Source organism: Nelumbo lutea, chromosome 3, assembly GCF_056320005.1.
Source record: "Nelumbo lutea isolate HS-2025 chromosome 3, American lotus-T2T, whole genome shotgun sequence".
Classification (NCBI taxonomy): domain Eukaryota; kingdom Viridiplantae; phylum Streptophyta; class Magnoliopsida; order Proteales; family Nelumbonaceae; genus Nelumbo; species Nelumbo lutea.
Genome location: NC_142686.1, coordinates 17,525,059 through 17,550,263, shown reverse-complemented (window position 1 = coordinate 17,550,263; position 25,205 = coordinate 17,525,059). Strand labels below are relative to the sequence as shown.

General features: G+C 36.5%; 2 protein-coding genes across 3 annotated transcripts in view; one reads left to right on the top strand and one right to left on the bottom strand.

Moving 5' to 3' along the window:
* The window catches only part of EMB2773 (PHD finger family protein), a 66,310-nt gene extending 52,950 nt beyond the window's left edge, over positions 1 to 13,360 (top strand). For both annotated transcript variants that reach the window (XM_088974874.1, XM_088974873.1), the window contains exons 17-28: positions 68 to 220; positions 2,555 to 2,724; positions 4,831 to 4,939; positions 8,387 to 8,548; positions 8,637 to 8,741; positions 8,812 to 9,045; positions 9,164 to 9,297; positions 9,385 to 9,669; positions 9,800 to 10,106; positions 11,664 to 11,768; positions 11,898 to 12,023; positions 12,833 to 13,360. In XM_088974874.1, the coding sequence (XP_088831000.1) occupies positions 68 to 220; positions 2,555 to 2,724; positions 4,831 to 4,939; positions 8,387 to 8,548; positions 8,637 to 8,741; positions 8,812 to 9,045; positions 9,164 to 9,297; positions 9,385 to 9,669; positions 9,800 to 10,106; positions 11,664 to 11,768; positions 11,898 to 12,023; positions 12,833 to 13,063 (2,121 nt within the window). In that variant the 3' untranslated portion in view covers positions 13,064 to 13,360. The remainder of the gene's footprint in view (positions 1 to 67; positions 221 to 2,554; positions 2,725 to 4,830; positions 4,940 to 8,386; positions 8,549 to 8,636; positions 8,742 to 8,811; positions 9,046 to 9,163; positions 9,298 to 9,384; positions 9,670 to 9,799; positions 10,107 to 11,663; positions 11,769 to 11,897; positions 12,024 to 12,832) is intronic.
* A 2,840-nt stretch (positions 13,361 to 16,200) lies between these two features.
* LOC148863275 (biotin carboxyl carrier protein of acetyl-CoA carboxylase 1, chloroplastic-like) lies at positions 16,201 to 24,677 on the bottom strand. The gene is made up of 7 exons (XM_088974875.1): positions 23,101 to 24,677; positions 18,499 to 18,552; positions 18,239 to 18,402; positions 17,704 to 18,028; positions 17,273 to 17,344; positions 16,642 to 16,707; positions 16,201 to 16,500 (listed from the first exon to the last, which is right to left on the bottom strand). Exons 1-7 carry the CDS (start codon positions 23,275 to 23,277, stop codon positions 16,477 to 16,479), a joined length of 882 nt encoding a protein of 293 aa, XP_088831001.1. The 5' UTR covers positions 23,278 to 24,677; the 3' UTR covers positions 16,201 to 16,476.
* Positions 24,678 to 25,205: the final 528 nt, after the last annotated feature.

The following is a 25,205-nucleotide window of genomic DNA, read 5'->3' as shown; positions in this document are numbered from 1 at the left end:
CAATAATGCTGTATAACTTGCATTTTAATTTTTTCGGGTAAAGATTTTTCTTTGTTTTTGTTTGTAGGTAGAGGAAACAAATAATGCAGAAGGGGAGGTGGGCTCACTTTCTTATATGTCAGTTATGCATGCATTTTGTGTAGTGGATCCAAAGCTCTGTGCACCTTCTACAGATCCATCCCAGTTTGTAGTTACTCTCCAGCCATATCTTAAGACCAAGGTTTGTTTCAGTATCTTGTGTGAATTCGTTCTCCTCGACATTTAGTGAAATTTGTTTATCTTTGGTATTTTGGTTCATATTTATTATGGTTATAACAATTGCAGCTCTCAGCTAAAGGTTTGTGTAGAGAGACTGAGCTGAATAGGCCCTAGTGCTTGTTTTCTGTCAAGTAGTGCTCTTTTTTTTTGTGTTAATGGGGCTTTTCTTTATGGTCCCTTAACTTCTTTTTAATATCAAGTTATTGCTGAGCTGGCCACCCACTTTAGGGCACACATGTAATTAACCTTTATTAGATCAGATTAATAAAAGATTAGTGAGGGGAGAGAGGGATCCATCGAACTCTCTTCTTCTTCTTCTTAGGGCTGTTCACAGGTCGGTTCGGATCGGTTTTAGTTAACTTTACCAACCGAATCGAATTTGTCAGGTTAATTTTTATAACAACTGAAACCGACCGATATGAGAGAAAAACCGACTTTGGAATTTGGTTTTAATTAATGTCGGTTTATTCGGTTTGAAATAAACCAAACCGAAGTGACTTTTGATTGCCCTTGCATGCATTTAATCGGGTTCCTTTTGTATGATGAAATTTTGGACCGAAAGCTGTCATCTTTGACAGATCACACACTTTTCAATAAAAAGATGGGATTTGTTATGTGAAAAGTTTCACTATTTTATGCAAAAGAAAGAAATAATCAAATAAAAAGTTAAACAATAGAAGTAACTTGATCGAGGGACTGACTTGACATCAACTTTTATTGGATTGGGAGAGGGAGATGAGTGACCAAAAACAAAAGAAAACTAATTGATTTTTCTGACACCTGACACAACCAAAGACAAAATTGTACATACTTTGAAGCTTTTATACTTACATCGGTTCGGATCGGTTTCGATTTGGTGTATAAAATCATAAATTGAAACCAAACCGAATGATCCAGTTCTGAAGTTTTTCAAACCGAAACCAACTGATTGTTTTTGAGAACCGAATAAATCGGGTTGAATCGGATTGGTTCAGTCGGTTTGATCGGTTTTTACAATTTTGTGAACAGCCCTACTTCTTTTCTTCTGCAGTATCTCTCTGTCTTCCTTCCTTTTTATTGCTGTAATCAGAAATTAATATCAGATTTGGAGGACTGATTCACATCTGTCTGATTTGAATACTTATGGTTTGAAAGCTTTCTCCCCTTTGTGTATGTTTTCCTTGTGAATGGTTGATGTTTCCCTTCTCTCTCAAGAAGGGATACATTTTTGCCCATGATAAGTGGTTTATGTTATGTGATCTATGTGGAACATCTGTATGCATTATCACCAACCCCTCCCAAATAAAGGGAAAAGAAGAGCACCATGACCATGTGCCTCCAACAAAGGATCATGTTTGGTGTAGGTAAAAAGGAAGGAAAGAAGAAAGAAATCAATTTTCTCAATTCCTTACCTGATGGCAATTTCATAATTTTTTTGTTGTGTTAGATTTTAGTATTTAGTAATTTCAAATTCATTTTCTAGTTTGTTAGTGTCTTAGTAACAATGTTTTTAAGCTAATTTATCAAAAAACAATGTTTTTAAGCTATGATGCCCAATAACATGATACATTTGGCATGTGGAAAGTCTTTTAGGTTTTTTGGTCTAAAGCATTTCAAGGAGCTCTCAAGATTCAATCTACCTCATTTTCACAATTACTGGTCTTGAATTATTGTGGATAATGATTTTGTGATTTCTGTTATTTAGTAGCAAAGAACTAATGATTATCTTATACTGGAGCTCTTTCATTGGCCCCATTTTGTATAGTTGTTGGTTAGGTCTCTCTCCTACTCTTAATTATTAATACTTAATACAATACTGTTTCCATCTTTCAAAATTAAAAAGAAAAAAGAGATAAAATGAGTATTCAAGGATTTTGGAAGATCCCTTTGTGTGATTAAAGATTAAGGAACCCAGTGTTGTAGAATGCATGAGAGAACATTTTTTTTCCCAAGGTTTGATATGGTTTTGTTTTGTTCTTTCATGATAGCAACTAATACCAACGTGAGCTCAGATGTTCCTACTTAGCTTTTTCCTGGTTTAGAAGTAATTCTTCTTTGTGACCAATATTTTCTAGTAAAATTTTATTGTTCATGAACATATCTGGAAATTATTAGATGCTTGAATGTTATACTGCTTCGAAGTAAGATTTATCTCTTCCACTTGTGAACTTATAATTGAAAATGTACAAAAAGTTTCTGTAATAACCTCAGAATGTTTCCATGTTGTATTGCTATGGATATTCTGAATCTCCCTTGCTCACCCCCATTCTAAAAACAGAATAGAGAGTTAATGTAGATAGCTTTTACTTGTTTGCAGGTTGATAATCGAGCAGTAGCACAATTGTTGGAAAGTATAATCTTTGTAATTGATGCTGTTCTTCCTTTGCTCCGAAAGCTTCCTCACAGTGTTATTGAAGAACTTGAACAAGATCTTAAGCACATGATTGTTCGGCATTCTTTCTTGACAGTAGTTCATGCTTGCATCAAGTAATTTATTGCCCTGCCTATTTTTATTCTTTTCTTGATCAATATCCATGACTTGATCGTATGTTTTAATTAATCCCTCCAAATAGGTGCTATGTGGAGCAGAAGAAAGAAAAATTCAGAGAGAGAGAGATCTTTCTCCACTCTCCCACATGCATCTGATGGTCTCCCTCCTATGCAGTTAGTGCTTGGGAGAGGAGTAATGAATCAGGCCTTTGCTTAAATTTATCCTTATCAAATAAAAAAAAAATCAATGGGGATTTGTATTGGGGCCTTACATGGAGGGCAGACATTTTATTAATTGGTAGAAAAGAATGAATTAGTTATGTATAATACATGATCTATCAAAGCACCATTTTAGTGAGTCTAGCGAGTTTCACTTTCCCTTGCCTTTGCATTGCCAGACCCCATTACAAAGTGCCCAAATATAATCGTTCCCTATTTACCCCTTTCCCATCCATGACATCGGCCAAAATGCTTGACTTAACAGTTCACTGGAAGCTTGGTTTCAATTTTGCTGCTACAGTTATTAATTATTTCATGTAATACCAGTATCTCCAAGATCCTTGTTTGTTGTATTTCAGCTAGGTAATTTCTACCTTTGAGTCTCCCTTGACAACATTTTTCCTTAACAATAGAGTTCTTGCCAATCCTTGTAGGTTTCCCAAATCTTATGGGTGCCAAGTATCCTGAGCTATAATTTTACACCTTTGGTTGCTTCTTGATCAGGTGTGCTGTTTGTTTGGATAGGGTTAGCTGTCCTTAGCCTGCTCTTTCTCTTTTCAAGGGATGCAAGTTGGGCACCTGAGTTGAAGAATTTACACTTTATCAGGCCTTGGCTTTCAGGCCGGGCCCTTTCGAATTTTGGCAAATCCTCAACCCAAGTTGCACCCCTACTCTTCTCTTTATTCTGCTTATTTAATCTCATGGATTTATTATTGGTCATAGAAGTCCAATTATTAAAAAAAAGAAGCACTGGTGTTAATAAATCTACAGGCATATATATATATATATATATATATATATATATATATATATATATATGAACTGACTAAAAATATTCAAGTGGAGGCTCCATGGTGCCTGATGTTTGCTGATGACATAATAAGGTTTGTGGACAACTGCGTTAAAAATAAGATGTTTTAAAATAAAGGACTAAAGCAAAATATATGCTAAGTAAATTTAGTAATAATAGGAGTGCAAGCTAGGGTACACATAGGATTGGAGACTAATAGATAACTTAATATGACCTCTTCCAATACATTGGTTCAAAGTTCATGACAAAGGAGAGATTGAGGAGAATGTTGTCCATAGAATTAGAGCAGGACGGGCAAAAATGGGGGAATGAATTTGGAGTCATATGTGATAGATGAATACCATTTGACTAAAAGAAAAATTCTCTAAAATAGTTGCAAGATCAGCTATGTTGTATGGTGCGAAGTGTTGGATAGTTTGAAACATGTCCAAGAAATGAGTGGCAGAAATATGAATGCTTAGATTGATGAGTGGTAAAACTAGAAAGGACAGGGTTAGAAATGAAGTCATATAAAGGAACATAGGAGTAGCTCCAATAGGTGATACAATGAGAAAAAGTAGATTGAGATGGTTTGGTCACATGGAGACCATCTAGAACACCTTTTTTCTTTTGTTGATAAGTACCAATCTAGCGCACCTGTTAGAATAAGTGATCTATTATAAGTTGAAGGGGCTAGTAGAACTATAGGCAGACCATAAAGGACTTGGGTGGAAAGTAATAAGAAAAAGTTAGGTGCCCATAACTTAATGATGGATATGGCATTGCACTGAACAAACTGGCAAAACTGGATTCAAGTAGCTGACTACATATAGTTGGGACAAAGCTTCTGATTACTTGTTTTGATCAGATGAGTGGATTTTACATGCTCTATCATCATTTTGAATTATTTAATTGGTTAGACCATTTAGATCAATATTTTGGTAATGTCTAATCACAAATATGCTTATGTAATGCATATTATTCATTATGACCTTAGTCAAAGTCACAACTGATCATTTTTTTATTAAAGTGAAAGACACCATTTACTTGGGCTATGAAGACTATTGCAAGCTGATTTACCTTTTTAACTTCAGGTGTCTTTGCTCACTGAGTAAAGTAGCTGGAAAAGATGCAACATTGGTTGAATATCTTATTCAGGTTTTCTTCAAACGTTTGGAGGCCCTTGGAACTGACAACAAGCAGGTTATACATTTACATGATTGAATATCATGCCTTGTAAAGTAGTAGGCTAATATGTGCTTACCTGCTTGTTTCTATTTCTTTCTTCCTCTTTAATGTGTGGCATGTTCAGGATAAAGTCTTGATTGTATAGAAGTTGTTTGGTACTAAATCATTGTTGCTACACAATTTCAAAGATTCTATCTAATTATGTGCTTATGAGTTTGGTCATACTGCAGAGCTGCATGTCATTATTGGATAAAAATCATTCCAATTTGAATGCCAGCCTAAGACAAAATAGCTGAAATTGTAAATTTGTAAATCGTTCTCATACAAGTTAATGAAGTGCCTTGATCGTTTCTGATAAAAAAAAATTAAAAATTGTTCCAATTGCAGCAGATTGATTATCCCATTTAGAGCCTTGGATTCATCCTTGAGGGTTTTATTCCAGGGTAGACCTTTAAAGGAAAATAATTGGGTTTGGCATTTATTTAGTAAAAAGTGGCTACAAAATGATCTTCCTCCTATTTCAACTCTTTTTAAAAAAACTGATAAAATTATCTGGAATTTTTCATGAGTTTATGAGAACATAGGAGCATGTGTCAATGACAGAAAATGCTAAAATACATCCGGAATTTTACAAAAACCCGCTTGTCCAATCTTCATCTCCTGTTATTTCAATCAGTACTATATGTGCTTATTATTCTTTTCAATGTTGTTAAAATCTTACAATTTACAACACGATTCACAATTTGAGCCATGAACCCCAAGGGTTTCAATTGGAATCTTATGTTTAAATCCTTTCTACAAAAATTTTGCAATTTTTGTTTGAATCCTATGATTTGATTTATACAGTTCCTGTGATTTTCATTGTTATTCAAATCAATTCAATTAAGAATGACTTATCCACTGTCATTTTGTTTTATATTTAGTTTTGTTAAGGGTAGCTTGTTTTAAAGATCTAATTAGAAGCAAATTTATTATGTTAGTTAAGATCATACATTGTGATTATTTCCACCAAATAGTCATTGTATGTGGATCATTTCACTTACAAAGTTACAAGTCAAACTTGATTATATCATCTTAGAGTTGCATTGTAGAAGTGGTAAATTCTATTGCTTTAGGTACATATATGGTATATTTGGATTGTAAATAGGGTAGAATTACCTCTCTCTCTCTCTCTCTCTCTCTCTCTCTCTATATATATATATATATATATATATACACACACATTTAACCTCTTAGAATATCTACATTTTTTTTTGACAAATTTGTAAAAAATAGAAATAATCTTACAGTTTACTATTCAATTCACGATTTGATTCAATTCAACTTTCTCTATGATTTATGATACGATTACAAATTTCAGAACATTGATTCTTTTATATAAAGACACACTCCTTTAAATGTTAGTGACAGTATATATGCATAATATGCAAATCATTGGAGGATCAAATTGAGAACCTTGACCACATAGTTGTCTAACAGGGTAAGTGTCTTGTTGCTTTGGGGGCAAGTGCCTGCCTAGGTGTCACCTAATGATTCTTTTAATAAAAGAGAGAAAAAACAGTAGTTTAGCTTGTTTCCATAGTAGAGTACATTACTTATCTTGTGAAAGCACACGAAGGGCTAATCCTGTGTTTTGTTAGAGTGATAATATTACATATTCTTTTTGTGACACACACACACACACACACACACACACAGCATGGATATCTTCCAATAATGCAATCATTTCTTTCCCCAATATTGACCACTTGATAGCAAAAGTAAACATGCTCTGCAATACCTTGTCCTTGACCCTCATGCCTTGGCTTTTTAATTGCTCTGTAATTCAGAACAGTCTGATTGTTCTTATTAAACTAAGTTATCTGTACCTTCAATTTTTCAGTTCAAAATGTTGGGACTGATGAATTAATTGTTCAAGTGTTTAAGCTTGTGTGTCATTACAATTTGTTTTGTTGTGTCTCATGGGTACTAATCCTTTTTAATTTGTCACAGTAGTAAAATATATATGTAAGGGTGATCATTCTTGGCCTGGCCTGGCCTGGGCCTGCATTAGGCCCAGAAAATCCTGGGTGAGACTTGGGTCCAACACTTCAAGCTCACCCCAGCCTGCAATATAGTATTATATATATTCTTAAATATATAATAAATATTCTTAATATTATATATTTTATATGTTATATATATTCAAATGTTTTTATTTTATATTAAATATTTACTTTTTTATATAAATATAAATTTTTTTAACACAAATATTCATGAATTGGCATGTGCCAACACGAGTCAACTCAAGTATGACGGTTGTTCTCCTAGGCAAAGACCTTTTATAGATGATACGAAGGCATTCATTCCCATTCTTGAGCAATGTGGGACTTGGGACAAACTCTGTGGTAACACTCACTATTTAATGCTGTTCCACGTCCCTCATTGCTCAGTAATGAGAATGATGTAGAGATGGAAATTTCTACCCTACCCGATGGGTGCCTTCCCCTACCCGTCTCAATGGGGTGGGTTTTTTGCTTGAAAAACAGATTTTGTAGCGGGTACGGGTTTGGGGATTTTACAACCCATACAGGTACAGGTAGGGTATGGTATTATTAAGCTAAACCCAACCCTCCCCAACCCACATATTGTTGCAAGACATGTATATTTATGTATTAGGTGTTGAATTTAAAAATATTTTGAATTTTACATGAAGGATAATTGATAACTTATGTGTTTTCTACATGTTTTAATCAAATAATAAGAAATTTTGATGCTTGTTCATGTTATTTTACTTGGTTATTGCTTATATATAACAGGAAATAATCGGAAATTGGATATGGTTCTAGACCCAACCCATCCCACCCTCAAATGCAGGGAGGGTTTTGCATTTTCATGTGTGGGTCGTGGTTCTGCTATGGGTTTTGGGGAGGGTATGGGTTAGGAGGTCTAGGGAGGTGGTTAGGGTCAAGAATTTAAAAATCCCTTCCTGAACCCACCCCATTGCCATTGCTAGAATGAAGGCCTTGCCTTCTTTCTATGAAAGGATAGGTAAGCCAAGCTAAACCAAGTTTAGGAATTAAATGAGGTCCATTCCTTTATTTATTTTTTGTTTTTTTCTTCTTGTATTATATATTATTTAATTTAAAAATTTTCAAATAATTATTCTTTTCATTAGGCCCAGAAAGCTTGTAAGCCCAGTCTGGGTTTGTGTAGGGCTGGGCCTGGGCTTGTAATTTAGGCCTGGGGTGTGGGCTTGACCAGACCTGGGCCTACACTGAAGCCCTTATTATTGGTGCTAAACCCAGCCTGGTCCGACCCATGATCACCCCTTTATGTCCTGAAAAAGCTAATATGTGTTTCAAAAAGTTGTCAATTTTCTAGGGATGCACAAAAGGAAAATCTATTTGTTTGCTGCTTTTCTTTGTTTTGTGCTTGTCAAATAAAAATGTCAGAGAAGTCTGATTCCTCTGTAAATTTCAGCAAGTGGGGCGCTCTCTTTTTTGTCTTGGTTTGTTAGTCCGGTATGGTAACGAGTTGCTGATCACCTCGGATAGCAGAAATGTAGATGTTGTTCAGAGCCTCAAACTGCTTAAAAAATACCTCTCTTTGGATGATTTTGTCATAAAAGTACGAGCCTTACAGGTGTGTGTCTACTTCCATATATGTTGATCTCTCTCAAATATTGATATCAAATTGGAAGACACCTTATGTATTTAACCTATTTTTCTAGGCACTGGGATATGTTTTGATTGCTAGGCCCGAATATATGTTGGAAGAGGATGTAGGGAAAATAATTGGAGCAACATTTGCATCTGGTTGTGATGTTCGACTCAAGGTACAATTTTCGTTCTTTTTACATGCTGGTATCCACTTCAATATATGTGCTGAAACTTTCTGTTGACCAGATGCAATCATTGCAAAACATGTACGAATATCTTCTTGATGCCGAAAGCCAAATGGGAACAGATAAGGTTGCCAGTAATGCAGCAAATCATCCTGAAGGAAGTGGACATAGCGTCCCCGTTGCTGCAGGTGCAGGCGATACTAACATTTGTGGGGGGATAGTTCAATTGTATTGGGATGGTATCTTGGAAAGATGTTTGGATGTGAATGAACGAGTTCGCCAATCTGCCCTTAAGGTGGGGATCTGTGGACTGGAGGTTATGATACCTGCATCCATGAGTTCCATGTGTTATCATTGGATTCCCCTGTCCGCAGTTGGTGTTCACTTTTATTTCTTGCCATTTTTTGATGCAGATTGTGGAGGTTGTTCTACGTCAAGGTTTGGTTCACCCAATTACTTGTGTTCCGTACCTTATAGCACTTGAAACAGATCTGCAGGAAGTGAACTCAAAGGTGGCACATCATTTGCTAATGAACATGAATGAGAAGTATGAATCTTCTAATGCCTACTAAAACTTCTGTAATATGTAATTACATGGATCTATCTATTTAACTTAACATTTTTTTGGGTGCAGGTATCCTGCATTTTTTGAAAGCCGTTTGGGTGATGGTCTTCAGATGTCATTCAATTTTATTCAGTCCATGAGTAGCAGTTCTTCTGAATGTTCCAACCAAAACAAGGTTTCTACAAATATGAAAGGGAGATCTGAAAGTAGCTCTTTTACCTATGCAAGGCTTGGAGTTTCAAGAATCTACAGGCTGATTCGTGGAAACCGTGTTTCAAGGAACAAATTTATGTTTTCTGTAGTACGAAAATTTGATTCTCCAAGTTGGAACCTTCAATTGATTCCCTTTCTTATGTGAGTACTGCAATTGATGCCTATATTTCTTCCGTTGAAAATAGCTTAAATTTTAAACTCAAATTCTTTCTTTCTTATTCATTTCATTTATCCATCTATTTATTTATTTATTTATTTATTTTGTTTTCAGGTACTGCACAGAGATACTTGCATCTCTCCCATTCACAATGCCTGACGAGCCTCTTTACTTGATCTACACCATAAATCGAATAATTCAAGTCAGAGCTGGAGCACTTGAAGCACATATGAAAGCCTTGTGTTCACAGTTGCTGCAATTAGATTCTAATAAGATTCCTTATGAAAATGGGGTAATTCAACAGGAGCCAGTTGTTCACCCCATGTATGATCCTATGATGTCTAATGATGCAAAGGTGGTTTATGTGACCTCAAATGATTCTTCATGTAGCATGTCCATGGAAAATCTGCAAAAACTTCAGGTATAGTCAAATTGAAACGTCTTATCTAAAGCTTTTAACCCAGATTCCCATGGTTTTTCCTCAAGGCTGTGTTTTGTTTGACAGAAAACAAGAGAGAAACAGAAAGTTGAGGGAAAAGTTCTTAATAAGTTTCACAAAATTCCTTAAGCGCCCCCCCCCCCCCCTTCTGTCAAACCAAACATAGCGTAATGTCATCATGTGTTCAATTTTGAGCTCTACGGCTTAGTGCATTTTCCCTTTTTGTTTGAATATGCTCCATTTTTTGGCATTTCATGTTTTTCTTGAGTTATATTTTATTGCTTATAGTTCTTTTCTATATATTTTTTAGAAAAGGTAACTTTCATTAATAAAAAGAGGGAAGGGTATACAGGATGTATAAGAAAGACATCACACTAGAACTGCTCAAGAAGGAAACAAAAACAAAAAAAACCTTCCCTGCCAATTAAAGAGGAATCACGAAGCTCGATATCACTATACAAAAAGTCCCTGCCCACCCCAGATTTAGCTAGAGCATCTGCCACTGAGTTTAGCTCTCTCGGAATCCACCTGAAATCACAGGCTAACTGAGATTGAATAACCCTGATTTCATTGAACTGGTGGGAGAATCTCCATTGCTCCTTCTGCTGGTTTAGCTTCCCATTAATAACCACCTTTGAGTCTCCTTCCACCACCACTGAAGAAATATTCAGGAACAATACACACCTCAGCCCCACTAGCAAGGCCTGCACCCCAGCTTCAACAACTTCAGCCTTCCCAATGGGCCCACTGTAGGCCCAAACTTGAATACCTAAGGAGGTAAGACTTCTGCCACTCATCCCTGCCTGACCTCTGTAACTAACTGCCATCAAACTGGAGAGTGAATTCAGTAGAAGGTCTGGGAACAACAGGAGCAGAGTGAACTATTTCATGACATGAAGAACTCAGAACCAGCCCCAGATTTCCAAGTCTCCCATAGATATGCCTCTAAAACAACTAGATACCTTCAGCCAGGAGTTGATCTGGAAAATCACCCTTTCCTTTAACTCTTCCAAGGAGGAGCACTTTTCTTCAAAGATTCTTCTATTACGCTCCTCCCAAATGCACCACCATGCCGCATGGAGAATTGCCTTCCCATAAAGAGCGCCTCTTTTACTCAAGGTACACCCAGGCCATTGCGAAAGGAATTCAGACACCAAGTTGGGAGGAACCCGGTGGAAGCTGCCTCTGTAGAAGATGTCCAAAAAGAATTGTCATAGGCTTCTGATACACAATTTATAAGAAAGTGGCCACATGACTCCCCATCTTTCATTCACATAACATAAATGTGAGGAACAACATAAAGGTGTCCCTTTCTCTTTCTTAAGATCATATTACAAGTACTGATGCTGCCACAGTAGGCCTCCCACACAAAAAAGCAGATTCTTGAGGGGACTGCAGAAAACAAAATCTATGGGGCAGAGGGGAGTTGTCCCAGACACCAACACACTGAAAGGATTTGGTCCAAAAGAATTGCTTTCGCTTCAGAAAATATTCTAAGGAGAATTTCTAAATCGATTGACATTGTTGGTTCTCACACAGGTGGATTGTCAAGTTGCCTGTCAAGCTGCAATTGCTTTGCAGCTCCTTCTAAAGCTAAAGCGACATTTGAAGATTGTGTATAGCCTAAATGATGCACGATGTCAAGTAAGGGAAATTTAAAAATATATGGAAATTCATTTCACAGTGTTAGCATTTTGCAACAAGTTCCACATCTAAACCAAATTTTTTTCTCTCGTATATTTACTCCAAATTAACTTGTCAAGCTTTTGTCAGGCATTTTCTCCAAACGATCCTGTAAAGCAAGCGGAGGTTCTTTCCAAGCAGAGTATTCCCTTCAACATCAGTGAAACATGCAGTAGTTTGCCAACTTCTTGTAAAGAAATGGTTGAAAGATACCAGGTAGATGTCTATTTATTTAAATTTATTCCTATTCTGTATGCACCATAGTTACATTCTGTCTGGTCGAAAAGTGAGCACCAAAAGGAGCTTTTTTTAGTAGGTTCGTATAAAAAAGGTGGGCTTGTTGGAGACATTTTCATTCTTCTATTGATTATAGGGATGTTCAAAGCTTTACACATTCTGGTTACAATTATCTAGACAATACTTAGCTAAATTACAAACCATATGACCAAACCTGATCTGTGATTATGACAATACCGAAAAGAAAGATTAGTGATTATGATAAAACGTTATATCTGGAATGAGGTCCCCCATCCTCAGTGGTGTTGTCAATGGGTCAGGTTGGGTCCAGGTTAGGGTAGACCCAGACCCAACCAAATAAGTAAACGTGCAAAACCAGTTCCTAGAGGGTTTGTAATCTGGACTGGCATGCTAAGACCCAATTATAATTGCTTACTTTTAACCTATAATTTGACAATGAACCTACTTATTTGTTAAATTGACACATTTGGACATCAGAATATAATAAGATTACAAGTATATCATGAGATAATTATGTATTTTAAGATGAAAGAGAAAATTAGGTATTAGACGGGGGTATCTTTGTAATGTCAATATACATATATAATCATATATAATAGGTTTAGGTCTTAATTGGTTTGGAACAACGAAACTGAGCATGAACCAATTGTAATCAGGACACAATGGCAATCCAGACCCTATATGATTGGGTCGGTTAGGTTCAGATCAATCAGACCCATTGGCCCTTGTGGGAGAATGTTCCTTATGTTGTCGCATCCGTGGTGCAGGAATTCAAGGCTGCATTGAAGGAAGATACGGTTGACTACGCTGTCTATACAGCTAGTATCAAGCGGAAGCGGCCCCCTCCCAGAAATTCTAGAGGGGGGAGATCTGGACGTGAGACAGGTGTTGATTATGAGGATGATTATGTAGATGATGAAGACTGGACAGGTGGGCCAACAAGGATAAACAATAGCGGCAGGAAAGGCTATAGCAGTAGAGGCAGGCAAAGGTTGTAGTTGTAACTTGTAAGTATAATTGTTAACTGACGTGTATATTATGTAGCATGGAGCTAGGGAAACTGAAAAAAGAAAAAAGTTGACAAGAAAATTGAGATATAAAAAAAAAAAAAGGAAATTGGAGAATAGAAGGGTTGAGGGAAAATGAAATGAAATATAGCGAGCCACCAGTTTTGTTGGCTCTGGTTAGAGGGAAGTAATTTCTGTATCTGTAGGAATATTTTAACTAGCTGAAAAGCATTGTACTAACTGGAATCCCATTTTCTTTAATGAAATTTGATTTTCATGCTTATAATACCTAAAGTTTCTCGCACTGTCTGAATTCTCAGCCGGAACAAATTTCATGGGATGCTTGTTTATTTCTGATTCTTTCCTTAACGTTTGGAAATTTGTTTTTAGCTCTTTGAACCGTCAACTTTTGCAAGGACAAACAATGAAACATTACCGACAACCTTTCGGCCTCTCTCTGCTGTCGAGCTGTTCACAGGTTCGGTTGGGTCAGTTTACTGGCATTTTTCCAACTGACCCAACCTGGTCGGTTTGAATCGGTTTGGATCGATTTTGTAAATAATTCTTTTGGTGTAAACGGTAAAGGATTCAAGTCTAAGAAAGCAAAGGTTGGATGTCTGGAAATTAAAAATGATTTGAAGGATTAAAACTGAAATTTTATATATAATATATATTTTTACAAATATATATCTGATATATATATATATATATTAAAACTAAAATATATATATATATAATATCTAAATCGGTTTGATTTTGGTTTTTGCACATGAAAATCAAAATTGAATCAAACCATCGGTTTATATTTTTTGTAATCCAAAATTGACTGATGCTGAAGAAAAACCAAATAACTCTGGTTGGATCGGACTGGATTGATCGGTTTGGGTCTTGTTATGAACAGCCCTGGTTTACTGCCACGTGCATTCAACTGTATATCAGGAACATGAAAATTTTAAAAGCAATGTGCAGCTGGCATTGTAAAATGAAAATTTTAAAGTTTTTGCAAACATGAGAGACCCGAGACGCGGCGCAGCCTTATCTACCGTGTAGAACGGGGGGGATTCCCTTTTCAAAAAGAGAAGTTGCTTCCAGCCTTGAGCCTTCCATATGTTTCCATGCCACCTCAGACGCCCTCCCTCCAATGACCAAAATTCCTTGATCAGAGTTTGTATCACTTCCAACTCGGTTATGGAACGAAATTGCTTCGACCAAATCTAGGGTAACGAGGGATGTGCAATTAATGTGTTCCCTAACATTTTCCGCCTGATTCCTGTCGCTCACATACAATATGTTTCAATTTCCTGCCCTTTGTATGATTTCTTGAGGTCATTTCTCACTTCCCCTAATCCCCTGTAGTGATGTCTTTACACAACTGGCTCAGTTTGTGTTATTCTCCCATATTCGAGTGTATCAAACCCTAATAGAGTATCAACCAATAAACAACAGCATATCCCATGTATACTGGTTTTGGTACATATTGCAAATAAATCTCAAATCCAAAAGATGCAAGTACCACGGTACAACCTACCAACTTTGTCCATTTGGACTGAAACTTGGTGAAAGTTCCTACCAAAGCAATCAAGGACCTATCATTCTTTTGAGGATAAAGCTACGGATTTTTTTTCCGAATTGGAGTTGGGTGCTGAATTTCCATACAAGGAAAGTTGTTTTTTTCATTTAATTCTTCAAATTTTAGTAGATTTACATGATTGGGGGTGCTTTTTTTATTGGTATTATGAAATTACATTACAGGAGGATCAAGGGGGTAAGGAGTGAGGAAAGAGCAGTGTGCACTGAGGTCAACTGACCTTGCCACGAAGAGCCCGCAGCTACGCAGGTTTGATCCCATGCCTCCTTAATTAGAGTGATGCTGAGTGATCATCTCAGCCACTGGATCATCAACGGGTTCTTGATGATTTTCATCAAAATGGAAAAAAAAAAAAACAAACAAAAAAGATAAATAAACATGCGTTTTGCATGATTTTCATGATGAGAAAGAATCATACAGTGGATGGTCTATCAAATCAATGAACAAATCAACAATTTATATCTAAATTTTAGTTTAAATTTTTAGTAATTTATCAAAATAAAAATAATTGCTTTAGTATAAATTAAAATTTATTAGTTGCACTTGCCCATGATTAGTCCTACATTTAATTAAGACCAAGTCGAGTTAAACTTTTGAATTCCAATTGAACAATTTAGTATATCATTTACTAACTATTCATATTCCATTGTAATGGCTAATTAATTAACGGTACTTTCAAAAATAATAATGGTTCACGTGTATAAATAGTGTACTAATTTATTTACTTATTAGTTTTTTTATTGTTTTTGACATTTTGTGGTTTTCCAACTGAGTTTAGACACTTGTAGCCAGTCTTTGGAACCGATGCCATTTTCTTGAAAAATGCCACATCGGATCGGTATCATGTCTAAAATCCATTTTTCAAACTAGCCTACTGTCTGGTTACACGTTTTTCTGAAAATTGTTTTCTCAAACATCTTAGAAATCAGGAAATGTCTGGTCTGAGAAAACATCCTTTTTTGTTTTTTTTTTCATTTCTTTTACTATTGCTAGCAACAATTTTATTATTGCTAGCAATAATATGCTGATGTGGCATTAAAAAACAACTGTGTAGCAGCAACAGCAAAGGTCCCAAATAAAATCAGCTCAGGGAAACGACATGGGTACCAAACATAGATTGATGCAATGTATTATTTCACATGAACTATTAAACCATATGGTTATGTTTTTATAGGTTATTTGTAGTCACTTGAGCCTCACAATATAAACTTTATTGATGGATTTCCCTGTGTATCCACATGATCCTAATCTTAGACCACAACTGTGTTTCCAAGTGTATACTGATATATATTCCAAATTGACTTTCTGATACTCGTGATACTGATATTTGAACCTTTACCCCAATTATTACCGTCCAGATATAATGGAAACAAGGTCTTTACATCATTGCTCTCAATGCATACCATGAATGTATGGTACTCAATTGCTAGATCAACGCAAAACATAACCCTAAAGCTGTTCTTATGTTGATGGCCAAGTTACAACCTACATTCTGAGAGTGAGGAAGGTAACTACAGTTTTCGCTCTTAACATATTCTAGTACCTGTGAATGAATAAAGTGCTTCTATTTTCTTTTTGCTTGGATGCAGTTTTATACATTTCAGAGGCATTTAACATATCTTTTTCAACTCATAAACCCTAACGATACTACGGAGACTTTTTTGACAAATAAGAAAGACCTTTAATATATAGCAAATGCAATATGAGAGAACTATAACTAAAAACACTGGAAAAAGAAAATACATTTTACTCCAAATTTCAGAAAATGAAGAGTTACTTCACCCCACAAGTTTGAAATCACAAATCTTTGGTTTCTTCATGGCTCAATGACGAACAATGGCTGGAAAGAACAAAAAGATGTTAAAAAAAGGAAAGATAAAGATATGACAGAATCCACACACACACACACACACACAATATATATATATATATATATATATATATATATATATAGATATAGAGAGAGAGAGAGAGAGAGTACCGTGTCCAAACTAACTGGTTTCCCATTTTCAACCAGTACCTCAACTACAGTTCCTGACTGATCAGCCTGAAGGAAAAAGAAATATGCAAATTAAAACTACTAGTGCCATGAACAAAGATAATACGATTGTGCATGAACTCAAAAGTACTACAGGCAGAGAATGGTTTTTTATAGTGCTGTGCTATGATGAATTATGATTCAGTTACCAACTTGAACTTAAGCCCCCATCTAAGCTCGAGTTTGTAGTATACATAGACACATATACACACATGCATGCAGAGATGGATCCAACTAGGGCAACCCTCCCCCCCCCCCCCCCCCACACACACACAAAAACCTTGTAACTTCATGGTATATTACAAGCTGGCTCTTCAATTATGTTTACTAAAAGTTGCACCCCAACTATATTTATTTGTTACAGCCCTGCAAACATTTTCTTCCTAGCTTCACATTCATGCATGCAAGACTCAAACTCAAATAATTGCGAAGTAAAAGGCTTAAAGATGTCAGCTTTCTAAGTTGGCAAAACCCGTGCTTCTTTACCAAGACAACAGCCGGAAACTAAAAGTTGCCTAGTAAAATAAAAATAAAGACTAGATGTTTACTAAATAAGGGTACATAATGAACTCACTTCAATCTCATTCATCAGTTTCATGGCTTCAATTATGCAAACAACCTGGCCTTTCTGGACCTTATCTCCAACCTGAAGAGGCAAGTAGACACTTAAATTGAAAAATAAACCATCTATGAACCAATTGTGTTAAGGGATAGAGCTCATACACAAATGAACGCTTGCAAGCATGCATCATGTTTGGATGATTTCCACATAGATTTCATAAACATATCATTGTCTTGGTATAAGCTAATATATCTATAGTGCAGTTTTTCTTTCCTCTATAAGCTCCAGAAGCTTCTTGGGGTGGTTGCCCTATAGAAAAGGGCACCAAACTGGCATATTTATTCTTCCATATTCTGTTTTCATCAACACCACTCCTTTTTGCTCATTATCAATCAAAAGAAATAATATAGCCATACACATTTACATGCAAAGAATGAAGTTACCTTCACAAATGGTGGTTCCCCAGGTGCAGGAGACTGATAAAACGTTCCTGCCATGGGAGACTTCAGAGGTGGATGTGATGACTTGCTTGTCTTTGGAGGTGAAGGTAGGGCTTGAACTGGAGATGAGGAAGAACTTGCAGAGGCAGGTGCCATAGCCTGGGTTGGCGGAAATTGAGATGAAAGCATAACTTGAGGTAGAGGAGGTTGCATCATAACAAAAGGGGATTCAGTTGCCAGCCGCGGCAAAGCTTCTTTCTTCCTTATAATGAGCTCACAATCTAGCTGCTTAAGTTGAAGCTCCATAATATCTTGGGAATCCACAAGCCTGCCAGAGAAGTTAATATTAATTCTGGAGAAAACACTAGTTCAATTTTTCTGTGTATAGTTGTATACTCACAAAGCATTTCAAGATTGCCACTAACACTAAGAATAAGGATTAGTATAAAGATAATAAATTAAGCATAATAGGAATAGAAATAAGAACACAAAAGTAAGAGCAAATAACAAAATACTAAAATAGCAGTGTTAATCATACTTGACGAGGTCTGCCACTTGATTCATAAAAGCTGAAATAGATGAGGGATCTGGGGCAGTGCTTTGCAGAGCAGAATTAACCAACCCTTGTTGTTCTGCTGATGATGGAATTTCCAATATGGCCTCAGGCAATGGGGTAGAATTTGAAGATTTCTCAACAATAACCTTGACATGGAAATGTAGATTAAATGGAACCCATATGCAAACAGTCCATTAGACATAACAACTAATAAATTATTATTATTATTGTGTACATCTTACCTCATTAAGTTGGGCTTGCACCTTCCAGACAATGGATTGGTCCTGACTAGGCCCCTATAGACAAGCATACCACTTAAAAATCAAATATCAAGCAAATATATGCAATAACATTTTCCTATAGCATACCTAGAATGCATTCCTTGGATGCCTTATGGAGAAGAGTGCTGAACAAAAAAGAAACATATTGTGCATAGGAATGGAACTAGGAATTATGAGTGACCATGATGGAACAATGGACAAAAAGAGCTTTGCTTCAAATGAAAATGTGGCCTTACATAGACTGAAAGAGCTGAGCAAAGTTAATGAGGTTGGCCCACATGATGATAAGAAAGATGTAGTGTGCTTCATGTGGTATGGATGAGGCTTAGATAATGGTAATAATGAAACGATATTTGAGATCCTGACACATGACCTATGAGTTATATGGTAATATTTTATGAATTAAAAACTTTTTGCGAATTAAGAAAAGCACTCAATTTCCTGAGGTTCTCTCTATATCTGGCCTTGCATTGCACACATTCACATTCCATTTGACACATACTAGTGATACTATTATCATTTATATAGCTTAACAAAAGAATACATTCAATTATTCATTATGTACATACACTTGCTTAAAATACATTACTTTTATAATACACCATATCCAATATTGCAGTAAACTGTTTGGAAATATGAATAAGTTGAGTGTGTTTAGTAGTTAGTATTTGTAGGATTAATGTTTGTTTCTTTCTAAATCACAAGTTTTGTGGTAGGGGTGCAATCATGCGAGTTGAGTAGCCTGAGTTGAAGATCAACTACACAGGGCTCAGGCTCCGGAGTCCGGACCATTCAAAAATGTACAAATGCTCAATCCAACTTGACCCAAGTTACACCCCTAGTTTGATGAATGACCCCTTATAGGTCCTGTACTGAAAAATACATATCCACATGAAAGCACACACAAATGCAAACAAAGACAAACAAAGAAGTTTATTCTTATTATCTTGTATAGATTAAATAAACTGAATAGGCAAGTTGACAGTCCCTCAGGTTCTGCATGCGTAATATCAGTCCTCTAAACATCCTTGGCAATAAGTTTCAGTCTTCATGTTGCACAAGTTCTGTAAGGTCTTTAACTGATTTAAACAAATCCCAAATTTTTTAAGTGAGCAAAAGGCTTTAGGGTTGATTGAATCTTGTTTTTAGTGGTCTAGTTTTATAATGAAAAGATATTATAATGTCGCTCATACAAGAGACTTAACAAGTTTGCTTCTGCATAGGAAGTTTAGAATTTTCCCTAGTTCAACTGCCAATAAGATGTATTTAAACTAGCTGCCTTTATTGGCGCTAGTTCAATTTTCCCTAGAAAATATGTAGTATTTCCACAGCATATTTCCACATCCATGGGTACTTACATGAAACATTGCTGGAATCTACATATTCCCCAATGAAAACTATTGGTGCTATGTAGAGTATAAGACATAGCCTTATAACACAAGTAGGCAACAATAATTATAATAGTGGAGTAACAGTGTTATTGCCCACCTAATGGACATGGTTACCACTTTGAACTAGCTTGAAATTCTTTTGAAGCATAAGGTTAAATTTTAGTTTTTATTGTATAATAAACTATTTGGTTGATCTATTAGAATCATCTGCACTTTCTATGAGTTCAAACCTTGCTTTAACTCACTCTATCATGTAGTTTTGACTCCTAAAGTTTACAAGAAAATATTGTAGTATATTGTTTTTACTTTTAATGGGTGACCAGCAGAGTTTTCCTTGGTGCTGGATTTAGAAGGCTCAGGCTCCATCTTAAGTGGTCTTCTTTATATGGCTGGCTGCTCAAAACAGAACTCAGACACCTGATTACTTGAAACCAGATTGGTTTGGCTCTGCCTGATGGGTGTTGCTTGTATGGGTGTGAGCAGGACTTGGCAAGTCACCTGCTTATCTTGTGTCCTTCTACTAGGTTGATATGGAGTCATTTCCTGAGTCTATTTAAGAGGCAGTGGGTTACACCTTCTATGGCTATGTTGCTGTCTTCTTGGGGAGTGGGGGAATCCTCTGTCCACGGTAAAATCCTATGGAATCTCTTGCAATTTTCTGTATGTTGGCATGTCTGGAAGGAAAAAAAAAAAAAAAACAGTAGGATTTTTTAACCTAAGTCGGCTACTCTTAATCAGTTAAAAGGAAAGCCCAGTGCACGAGACTCTGATCAATGCGAGGTTTGGGGTGGGACAGATGTGTGCAGCCTTACCCCTGCACATACAGGGAGGCTGTTTCCAAGATTTGAACCCCGGTCACCCAGGTCGCAATGAAGCAATCCAACTGTTGTGCCAAGAGCCAAGGCTACTCTTAATCAGTTGCTGGGGGGAAATAGAATCAACGCTTTGAAAGTGGGTGGGTGTGCTGAATCATTTTGAGGGTATCAAGGATGGTATGTTTATAAACCATTGGGATACAATTATATGTAGGGGCTGATATTTTGTTGTGGATATGATGTATAGTCCACTTTCTGAGAGCTGTCTTTTGTAATCCTCTGAGTGAGGGAATCTCGCCCTCCTATATTTTTTGCATATTTCACAATGTTTCCACCATATCTATGATTTTTACAACATTCCCATAGAAGTTTCTGACATTTCAAATATGTTTCCTATATTTGGATGACCAATATTTCCACCAACACCAACATGTAAGACTTCGGCTTGGGTAAATCAATGATGTCAAAAAACATGATACATGAAGAGCTTTGACCAACCAACCCCCCTCCCCCCCCAAAAAAATAATTTTGATGAAAATCACCTGATTGGTTACCACTTTTATGAAACTAGTTTATTGGTTACAAGTTTTTCCTAGTATCATGTCTTTCCGGAATCATAGTCAAACCCTTATTGATATTGCAACTTACAAGTATGCTGTTTAATACATAGACATGTTATCCCCAGATAGTCAATAGTCATGGCCTCATGGGATCTTATGAGAATGCCTAGCTATATGTTTACATTCCCCTCAAGAAACTATTTAGTGCTTGCAAATGTTAAGGAGGTAGCATAGTATCACACACACACACACACACACACACACATTAGATGACAAAGATGCCCCTGCATTTTAGATTTATTTCTTTTCCTTACATGCAATATCTTCAAGTAAAGTGTCTAAGCTTGCAATTTGTTAGACTTGTTTATTTAATTACTAGGCATGTTAGTCCAATTATTAAGTTCATTGGTTTATTAGCAAAATATGCCAGTCTTTAGGCCTTCGGTTATAATTGGGTCTTATCAGGTCAGATCTGATAAACCTGATAAATAATAGGGTCAGTTCTGGGACTTATAAACCCTATTTCCCTATCAGGATAAGGCATGGTCTGACTATTTCCCTGTTGCTGTTGGGTCAGGATTGTGTCTATCACAATCAAGTTCAGACCAGATCCATTGAGAGGTCTAACCAGAGTAGCAGCACTATGTAATATGGTGAGATGGTTACATCCCATACAGATGGAGTGTAGGTGAAGCAAATGACTCAAGATGTCAAATTTTTTCACTGCTATAACTTGGCATTAGCATAAATTAAAAAAAAAAATAGTAAAATTAAATGACATTTTGACATAAATGTACTACCACAATTCCAAGTACAGAATGTCATTACCACATCAAAGACCATAGTACTTGCAATTTACCAAGAAACTAGTCCAAGGATTTCTCAAAAAATGATACTATATCATGCACACTTCAGCATGACCACCTAATTGTTCAGCTCAGTGCATATATTGCTGATGTACATTATGAACATGAAATACTTTGATTAGCAAAACAAAATATTTACAGGTAACAAAAAGATTTTAAGAATTTCATGATCATTGAAAAGTCTTTGGTTCAAATCTCACCTAAAAAATTCTAATTGATGAATCTAAGGTGGTATAGCACTCTCAAGCATCTGAGAGGTACAGTGCGATACTCCATATCACTATCCACGCTTACCCACTAAAGGGGAAAGAGGGGGTAATAGAAAAGAAAAGAGAAGTATAATAGCGATCCACATTTCAACGTGCATGAAGAGTTGAATGAAATAGGTATCATATTCTTGTATTTTGCACATTACGTCTACTGACAGGAACGGAACCTAGCATTGGTTGAATAACATGTTAGTCCTGAACAACCGAGATTGTCAGCAAACCTGAACAGCGAGTACATCCCTAACAAACAATTGCACAGAAGGGATATTCTGGGCAATCAGCTATTTTTATTTCAAGGAACCTTTTTATTTGCTGTTCAGGCAATGTAACTAATCTAACCACATTTTAGATTCAACATGCTAATTGGCCGAAGATAAGTTGATGTATAAGTTAAAAGCTCTTAACCTAGGTGTAATACACAGAATATAAATGGAGTAGTACTCAAAAAGGGAATTCGATGCTAAAACTAACTAAAGATAAACAACTATCTATTTTCAGCTATCTGCTTTCATTTTCCTTTTTTTTTTCTGGGGAGGGGTCGAAGTTCGAAAGAATAATTAGCATCTCGATCAATGCACAAAAGTATCCCGCGATATAAATTAGGCATTAAAAGAAAATCAAACTGCGTGTGTGTGTGTGAGAGAGAGAGAGAGAGAGAGAACCTGAGGTCTGGAAAAAGAGTGTTGTTCCAGCGAAGATCCAGCAAGCAATGATGGAGAGCTTGATATAGAAGCAGAATGAAATGAGATCTTCGGGTGCTGATGATGCGAATTCTGTGGTCGCGGCCGGCAGAGAGCAAATGCAGAGGACTTGGGGCCGGAAACAGAAAAAGTGGCCATGGGTAGAGCAAACAATGTCTAAAAATTTATGAAGCAAAATGCTGACAGATTTGAGGAGCTCAACAAAGCGATGCGACAGCGAGAGAGCTCAAAGCAAGGAGCTATGAATCGATCTGAATCTAGAGAGAATAAAATGAGTGAAGCAAACAGCTATTGTATTGTGTGTTACAGAGATGGATGGAATTGCGGAGAGAATTCGAGGAGGAAATGATCAAGGAGAAGATCTCGAGGAAGGAATCGTCCTCTTAGCCATTAGAAAAAAATAATAATAAAGGGAGGGCAGACCATGTGTGGAGGTGGAAACTCTCTATCAAGGAATGGGAATGGGGGGTCTCGATGTCTTTCTATCCTGTATCCTCCGCTGAATCGCTGTCAGCTCGATATCCACGATGAGTATGTATCATGTATGAGACACACCAATAAATAACGCCCAAACACAACACAAGAAAAACCTAGCTTTTATAGAAAAAAACACTACACAGCACACATATTAGAGAGAAGTCCACTTCACTTCATTTTCCTTTGGCTTTCCCTCAAAATAACACAGTTGGGTTGGCCAACGGCACTCACCTACCTACGTACCACAACTCGCTATTACAGTATTACTTGCCAAATTCAACAAAAAAAAAATTGCTTAAATTTCAGTACATTTTCTTTTATTGGAAAATCCATTAAACTATCCCTAGGAAAAGGACTAAAAGGTAAAAACCTCCGCTGTTTCCAAAAAGTAGGGATTGTATAGGTTTCCCTAATCCCTACTTTTTCCTTCAAATCAAACATAACATTAAGGTATTCTTGAATTTTCTACAATTAACATATTTCATAAATATCAACAGAAAATTATGAAATATCTATTTTATCCTTTATTATATTTTAAATTCTCAAATACATACCACCCTTGCAACCCTTGCATTGAGTAGATATTCCCAATGCAAGACTGCAAAGGGATGTGCGAACGGTATGAGCACCGTATTGTGAACATTGAAGCAGATTTCCATTATTCTTCAGGAAGGAGAGAGAGGAATAGAGTGAGAACAAAGGGAGGAGTTTTGATTACAAAAGCTCCGTTGCAGCTTCATTCGAAAAAAAAACAATTTTCTAAAAAATGTGACTTTTGGAGCAATAGGGAGAAAGTTCAATGCACAATATACAAGAGTTTTTTTTTTGCATTACCCTACGGTGGTAAGCTGTTGTAACACCTTGGTATGTGCGTGTATACAATGAAGATTTCTTTACAGTAGTTTTTGGCCTTTAGTTACAGTCACGCCACTAATGCAGTCTTCAATTACTGCTCACGGGATCTTGAGAGGCAAAGTGAAGGCTTCACCCGCAACGCAACACCCTGAGCATGTTTAGGCTCTCATGGTACCTACCCACACCTACAGGTGCTTCAGCTTCCATCGGAGGGCCTTATGTTCCCTCTAATAATCGACGTGTTTAGAGTAGGAAATCCATGTTGGTTATGCGTTTCTGCAATCAAATCAGCTTCAAAGGAGAGCAAAGCCCCTGAAATGGGTAAGGATGGGGTGAGGGCATAATTGGACTTTTGAAAATTTTAACATGTCATATGATATCACATGCAACTGGAATGTAAGGTTCAGTTTGGAAATATTTACACTACAAATACATATAAAATAATATTTACTCCTTCCAAACTGAGCCCTATAGGTAATTCCCTCTCTACCTTTCCTTTTTTTCCCTACTCTTTCCTTCAAATCAAACACACCCTAAAGGTAGGGGTGGAATTGATCGACTGTGAAAAAACATAGGAATACTTTAATAGATTTTGTAAGCATAATTCCATTTCCTAAAACATGGGAATACACCCGAGGGCTGGCTGTTGGTCTGTTATCTCTTAGCTGATGTGTTCCACGAGAAATACTTTTAGCCGAGGGTTGGCTGTTGGTGTATTAGTTTATTACTTGGTT